Source organism: Rhinopithecus bieti, unplaced genomic scaffold, assembly GCF_001698545.2.
Source record: "Rhinopithecus bieti isolate Rb0 unplaced genomic scaffold, ASM169854v2 scaffold_47707, whole genome shotgun sequence".
Classification (NCBI taxonomy): domain Eukaryota; kingdom Metazoa; phylum Chordata; class Mammalia; order Primates; family Cercopithecidae; genus Rhinopithecus; species Rhinopithecus bieti.
The window spans coordinates 812,099-819,425 of record NW_016819117.1 but is presented as its reverse complement, the minus strand read 5'-3'; the positions used below and the strand labels follow the sequence as shown (position 1 = coordinate 819,425).

General features: G+C 61.5%; 1 protein-coding gene across 1 annotated transcript in view; it reads left to right on the top strand.

Moving 5' to 3' along the window:
* Positions 1-7,327, top strand: part of UNKL (unk like zinc finger) — a gene marked incomplete at its 5' end in the record, with an annotated part of 53,069 nt that overhangs the window by 38,276 nt on the left and 7,466 nt on the right. The window contains one exon of the mRNA XM_017858288.1: positions 6,505-6,633. Within this exon, the coding sequence (XP_017713777.1) occupies positions 6,505-6,633 (129 nt within the window). The remainder of the gene's footprint in view (positions 1-6,504; positions 6,634-7,327) is intronic.

The following is a 7,327-nucleotide window of genomic DNA, read 5'->3' as shown; positions in this document are numbered from 1 at the left end:
CGGGGGCGGGGCGCGGGCCGGGTTTGAATCCCCGGCGGCGGCGCGGGGCGGCCGCGGACCGTGAGTCAGCATCGGCGGCGGCCCCAGCGCGTGGCAGCCCTGCGCCGTCAAGGTGCGGGTCTGGTTACTCGGCGCTCAGGAGCGGGCCCTCCCCCAGGTGCGCCCCCCAGGTGCGTCCCCCGCGTCCCGGAGCCGGGTGTGACAGCCGCGGGGTGGGCCCGGGCTTCTCAGAGACCCGGAGTGAGGCGAAGGCGCTGCCTTCTCGGAACTTGCTTTTGCCGGGCGCTCGCGTTCCCAGCGCGGGCTCGGACCGCCTGCGTCCCCTAAAGAGGCGGGGTTGGTGCCCCGAGTGGGGGCAGGGGAGTGGAGCGGAGCGGGGCAGGGGAGGGCCGACCCCTGCGTCCTGGCCTGGCCCAGCCTGCACTCAGCCCGCGTGGTACGGGGATTTCCCTGGCGTCGGGGGCTCCCCTCCCTGGCTTGAGTTCCGAGCAGTCTGTAGCTTGTCCTCGCGTGTCCCCGACCCCGGGGGACCGCGGCGGCTTGAATGTGCTGTGTCACGGCAGAGCCGGGCTGTGGGGCAGTGACTCAGCGGGCCGGTGATTTCCTAACGCCCGGGGCTGAGGCAGCCAGGCCTGACCCAGCTGTACTCTCTTAGATAACCAGCCTCACCTAGATTGTGCCTTTGCGTGAGGTTTAGCCCTTTTTTTGAGAATGTGTCAGAAGATCGGGATCTGACCTTGGAACAGTGAGGTGAGGTAGGGAAGAAGCTGCGGGTGAGAAAGTGGGCCAGGTGGGTGCAGCAGCTCTCTCCCCCCTAGCTTTCTGGGAGTGGGCCCCTAGACAGCACCCTGGGGGGGGGGGGGTGGAGCCCCCTGCGACCCTCCCCAGTGCCCTCTTTGGATCAGGGGCACTTGGCTCTGAAGCAGGGCTGGAGTCTCTTGGGGGCACCCACATGTTCCGCGAACGTCCCCTCTCCAGGTAGCTTCTTAGGCTTCAGCGCAGGTGACTTGGCTGAGGTAGGTGGTGGCTGACGTTCTCTGAGCTGAGTAGCAGCTGTAGTAGTTTGTCAGGTGAGCGTTGAAGGCAGCTTAGTCCCTCCACATGCTGTGTGCTCTGCACCTGGTGGGAGAAGCCTCTGTGCTGACTTAGCACAGAGTATGGTGCGATCACCCCACTCCAAGGGGAGAAAAGGCGCCCCCGTTCCTGTCCCCCAACTCCTTTGCGTCTTTGCTTTTCATGAGGAGTTTCTGGATCTCTGCCAGGTGTGAGGGGAGGTGAGCTCTGAAGGGGCTGCCACATCCTGATTCCGGGACTTGGGTGCAGAGGGCAGGTCCATGTTCCTAAGCCTGGCTGACCTGACCGTGCGCAGACGGCTTGGCCTTCCCCGTCGTCACGCCCCAGTGTGGAAGCACACGGGGGCCGTGGGCAGGCCTGTGGGTTGGGGATTGGTGCCTGTCCTCAGTGGGTGAGTCTGCCCGGGGCCCTGGCATGGTTGAGGCTGACACCTGCAAGGATGGAGTAGGGGCATTCCACGCAGGGCTTGGAGTCCGAGCAGCTTTCTGGGGACTGGTGGGGCTGATCTTAGTGAATGGAAGGCACGGCCAGGCTGAGCCTCAGTGGCACAGCAGGTTGGGAGCCTGGCAAAGGACCCATTGGGAAGCAGTGACTGGCACACGCAAGGGCACAAGCTCCCTCCCTCCTTTCTTGCAGGCCAGGACTCGGGACACGATGAGGCTTTTCATAGTAGGAAGGTCACTCTTGCGATGCATGAAGGCTGGGCATTGGCCTCAGTGGGTGTGGGCTGAGCGAGCAGCCCCTGAGGAAGGGGTCCTGCAGTGCCAGCTTCCAGGAGGGCCCTGCACACACGGTGTCTGGGAAAGCCCTGCAGTGGGGCCATGGGAACGAGCGAGGGATCCTTTGCCAGGGAGGAAGGGCTGTGGCCCCTGCTGGGGGACGTCCAGGACATCTGGGCTGGGGGCTGCAGAGCCACTGTGTTGGGTGGGTCCAGGCCACAGGAGAGGCTGCCAGACACCAGGGGGGAGAGTGGGCATGGGGGTGGGCCTGGGAGGGAAGCTGGTGCCTGTGACCAGAGGCAGTTCACGGCATAGGTGCAGGGCTGGAGGGAAAGGCCCCGGACAGTGGTGGGCAGAGTGAGTGCTGAGGAGGCCCCAGAAAACAGCTGCAGGGGGAGTGGAGACAGAGGTGGGGGTCTCCTCCCTGGGGAGGACTCAGGGAGGGAGGGCTGTGCACATCAGGGGGCATATCTGTTGGTACAGAGTCCTGAGGGGCCTGGAGAGGACGGACAGGACCAACAGGGGCATCTGCAGGTGGGACCCCATGTCCTGGTTTGAATTGTGTCCCCTGAAAGTTGCATTTGAGGCCGGGCACGGTGGCTCACGCCTGTAATCCCAGCACTTTGGGAGACGAGGCAGGCGGATCACCTGAGGTGGGGAGTTCGTGACCAACCTGACCAATATAGAGAAAACCTGTCTGTACTAAAAATACAAAATCAGCTGGGGGTGGTGGAGGGCAGCTGTAGTCCCAGCTGCTCAGGAGGCTGAGGCAGGAGAATAGCTTGAGCCTAGGAGGCGGAGGTTGCAGTGAGCTGAGATCGCACCATTGCACTCCAGCCTGGGTGACAGAGCAAGACTGTTTTGAAAAAAAAAAATAAATAAAAGATGCACCTGAACCTCAGGCCCCGCACCTGGCTTCGTGGCGTTGCGTGGAAGCACAGCAGGTCCTCTTATCCCAGCGTTTGCTGTCCACTGCCTCAGTTGCTGGTGTGAGGTCTGGGTTCAGGATGGCACCGTACAGGAGGGCATTCGGTTGCTCAGGTAACTTTGATTACTGTGCAGTGCTGAAATCTGTCTATGTTCCTAGTTAATCTTGTTAATCTCTTACTGGGCTTGACATGCAAATGAGGACGTTCATATAGGAAAAAGCCTGGTATGTAGGGGTTCCGTGCCATCCATCTATGTTACTAGTTAATCTTGTTAATCTCTTACTGGGCTTGACATGCAAATGAGGACGTTCATATAGGAAAAAGCCTGGTATGTAGGGGTTCCGTGCCATCCGCAGCCTCAGGCTTCCGTGGGGGATCTTGGAATGTATCCCCCCTGCTACAGATCGGGGGATGCTACTGCATGGTCCTTATAACCAGGTGAAAATGAGGGCGGTAGCGTGGGACCCTGAGCCAGTGACCAGTGTCCTTATAAGAACAAACTTGGGGCCGGGTGCGGTGGCTCAAGCTTGTAATCCCAGCACTTTGGGAGGCCGAGACGGGCGGATCATGAGGTCAGGAGATCGAGACCATCCTGGCTAACACGGTGAAACCCCGTCTCTACTAAAAAAAAAATACAAAACCTAGCCGGGCGAGGTGACGGGCGCCTGTAGTCCCAGCTACTCGGGAGGCTGAGGCAGGAGAATAGCGGGAACCCGGGAGGCGGAACTTGCAGTGAGCTGAGATCTGGCTACTGCACTCCAGCCTGGGCGACAGAGCGAGACTCTGTCTCAAAAAAAAAAAAAAACAAACTAGGACAGACACTCAGAAGAGATGGCCCCCAGTGCAGAGGCAGACACTGGAGTCATGTGGCTGCCAGCCATGAAGGAGGGTGGACACTAGGAGGAGGAGGAGGAGCGCCCCAGGTCCTAGAGGGAGGGAGGAGGAGCGTGCCCCAGCCCTGGAGAGACGAGGGAGGAGGAGCACACCCCAGCCCTGGAGAGAGAAGGGAGGACGAGGAGCACGCCCCAGCCCTGGAGAGAGGAGGGAGGACGAGGAGCACACCCCAGCCCTGGAGAGAGGAGGAGTGTGCCCCAGCCCTGTAGAGAGGAGGGAGAAAGTGTGTGCCCCAGCCCTGGAGGAAGGAGGGAGGAGGCCCTGCCTACTGCAGATGTGACTTTCAGCCTTGGAGCCACCTGTCTGAAGCCGCTCGGTGCATGGTCCTCTGCCGCTGCCTCCAGCGTCTCAGCTCTGTGCTTCGAAGCACGACTTCAGTCAGGCTTTGAGGTCGTGCCCTCTTCGGCCATGGCCTGAGCATGTCAGGCAGATGACAGGGACCGGGAGGGCTGGCCCACTCTGCAGGCCAGGGTGGATGTCCGCTTGGGGACCTCACTGTCCCGTGAGTAGGAAGGAGAGGAGCGAGTGGCTCTGGGTGCCGCTGGCCCAGGGCCTGCCTTTGGCTCTGCCAATGAGCGTCCTTGAGGGCTGAGGCCTTGGTGACTGCTGTTGTGGGTTCCTGGTCCTCAGGGGGTCTTGGCCTGGCTGCCTCCACCCCCACCTGTTCCTTTAGTTTCTGGGTAAGACCTTCGAAAGTCCCTAAAAGCTTCATTTGAACAGTGTCTCTGTGGGAGTGGAGACTGCTGCTGCAGGTGCCATGTGCTGTCCTGGATGCCTCAGGGGGTCAGGTTCTCTGCCCCGGGCCCTGCTGCCTCTGTGACTGGGAAGGACAGTGTTGTCAGGTGGCACCACAGCCTGGCCTCCATGCCCCGGAAATTCCCTCATGGCTGGCGTGTGCATGAGGGTTGAGTCTGGGTCATGCTGTGCGGTGGAGTGGGGTGGGGATGGCCTCTGCCTTGCGACCTCTGGAGTCCACTGTCCACCCCTGAGCCAGGCTCCTCTCCCACCTGCTGCTCTGGTTGGTGGAGCACGGTCTCCACACAGTGTGGCTGCTGAGCGAGGCCAGATCCAGGGTGAAGTTCAGAGGCCCAGACCTGCCAGGCCGCACTGCATCCACACCAGCCTGTGCGCAATGGGCTGTGCACGGCCAGGGCCACCACGGTGGCACGAGGATGTTCTGGCTGCTCCTGTGGGGTTCAGAGTGTGGCCGCCGAGCACCAGGCCTCAGGCGAAGGGCCACCTGCCACCCTGTGGTTGCTCCCGTGGTCCCCGTGGCACTGGTGCCAGTTGGTTCCACGGAGGAGAAGCGGAGGCCTGGGCAGAGGGGTGAGGTGCAGGCCATGAGCTGAGGCTGGGCCCCACACCTGCGGTCCCCACAGATCTCGCGTGTGGCTAGTGTCGCGTTCTTCTTCAGAAGTCACCCTCCTGCCTTTCCTGTTGATGCTGAAAATGTCTGGAAAGACCCCAGCCCTCTTCCCCAGCTGAGTGGGGTTTTGTCCCTCTGCGACTCGCTGGCTGCCCAGTCCGTTTCTCCAGCTATTTCCTGGGATGCCCCCTGTGTGGTGAACCTGCTATCACCCTGACACGGCCACCAGGTCGCAGCAGTCAGCCCTGCTTGGATCAGCCAGCTCCACGCTGGGTGGGGTGGGGTGTGGGGAGTGAGGCCGCAAGAGCCCTGTGAGGGCGGGGCTTGATGTCGGGTACATGGGGGCCAGTGACCACCTCTTCGCTTCTGCTGGGCTACTGGTCTGAACTGAGCACCAGGCAGGGCTGGCCAGGCTGGAGGTTCCCGGTGTGCCAACCCCCAGTCAGGTCTGACAGGTGTCCCCGGGGTGCGGTTGCCGGGGGCCGTGGAGGGACCATCTGTCCCAGGTGAGGACAGGAAGAAGGGGGTCTGACACCCTTCCGGGACAGGCAGGGGTGGCTTCGCGCGTCTCAGAGCAGGACTCAGCAGCACACTGTCCAGTACCAGGCATCAGTGGGGGTTCAGGAATCCCCAGGTGGACCTGGAGTCCACTGTCCACCCCTGAGCCAGGCTCCTCTCCCACCTGCTGCTGTGGGAGGCGGCACCGGCCCACAGGGTGTGTCCCGGAGCTCCTGCAGCCGCCGTGGTCCCCTGGCCTGCCCCCTGTGGCACGTGGGTTCTCAGATCCCAGATCCTCTGGTCACCCCCCATCCCCAACCCAACCTCTGTGCAGAGGCTGCAGGAGTTTGAGACACGCTGTGTGTTCAGGGGCTGGTGTTCAGAGCTCAGCCTCCTCAAGATGGCTTCCTAATACTAGGAAGGGGCACTGGGACCACTGCTTGCCGTTCGGGGTTGGGGGTGGGGACTTGGGAGGGAAGGGCCCATGCAGGAGGGCAGCCCCATGGCTTGCAGGGACGGATGGGGACAGCCTTGGAAGGCAGGGGTGGCTGGGTGAGGCCGCTCCGAGGAGGGTCCTTCCCACTTGGTCTTGAGCCTAGGGGATTGAGGTCTTGGTGCTTGGCATGAAATTGCAGATGAACACCTGCTTCTTGAAATCACTCTCCTGGAAGGTTTTTCAAACAGTCGAGTGTGCACACATGGTCAGATGCTAACACACGCTTAGGTATTTAAACTCCGAGGAGCAGCAGCGGCACGTCGGAGGCGAGGACCCAGCTGCTGGGCTGTGGCGGGGTGTCCCACCTGCGCATGCTCGTTCTGCCAGAGAACAGCCAAGCCTCCCACTGCCTGCTGGGGGCCGCGAGGGTGGACTGGCGTGTCCTTCCCAGGCTCCCCCAGCAACTCCCATGCCTTCTGCCCTTGGTCTCACTCTTAAGCCCAGGCTGGACAGTCGTCCTTCTCAGCTGGGCTTCCTGAGCTCTGCAGCACTGGGTGGGCTGTGGATGATGGGGGGCTCTGTTGACAGGTTCTGCGTTAGACCCACGTCTTAGCAATGTGAATATTGCATCCCTAGAGAAGGATCTGGAAGAGCAGGACGGCCACGACCTGGGACCAGCAGGTGAGGGCGAGGGGCACCTGGGGCGTTGCTCCTCCAGCCGCTGAACAGCTAAGCGCTGCGGCAGGAGGATCGCTTGAGCCTGGGAAGGTCAAGGCTGCAGTGAGCCGAGGTTGGACCACTGTGCTCCCGCCTGGGCCACAGTGCAATACCCCGTATCTGGTTTTGGGGACGGGAGGGCCCCCTTCTGGCGGTACCTCCTCCTCTCCCTCACTGCCCCTCCCCTTCCCCCCCTGCACACAGACTCCTCAGCCTCTCTCCTGCTTCGGGCCCTCCCACTTTTTCAGTTCACCTTTGTTCCAGCAAAGTGGCCCTGCAGAGACAGGCGGGGCTTTTCCTGAGGAAGGTCCTGATGGTCTCCGAAGGACAGATGTATTCACATTGTAGACAAAAGATCAACATCCATACAAATGTGTCTTACCCTATACAACACCCTTTCCGTCAGCCTAAAAGTGTATCTTTTCTTTCTGACTTTAAAAGAAAGTAAACTATTTTAGGGGGCCTGGACAAGTGCTGGGAGGACTGTGCCAGTGGCTAAATTGGCTGGCAGAGCCTGGTGGGTGTCTGGCTTTTTGGGGGGGCCCACGCTAAACCCCCGTGTCCCCACCTCTGGTTGAAATCCCTTTGAGCCCATGGCTTGCCCAACTGTGTGAGACGTGGCCACCCAGGGCTCTGGCTCCACACCCATAGAAGGTGGCTGCTGGCCTGGCCCCCGTATCCCCACCCCCCATAT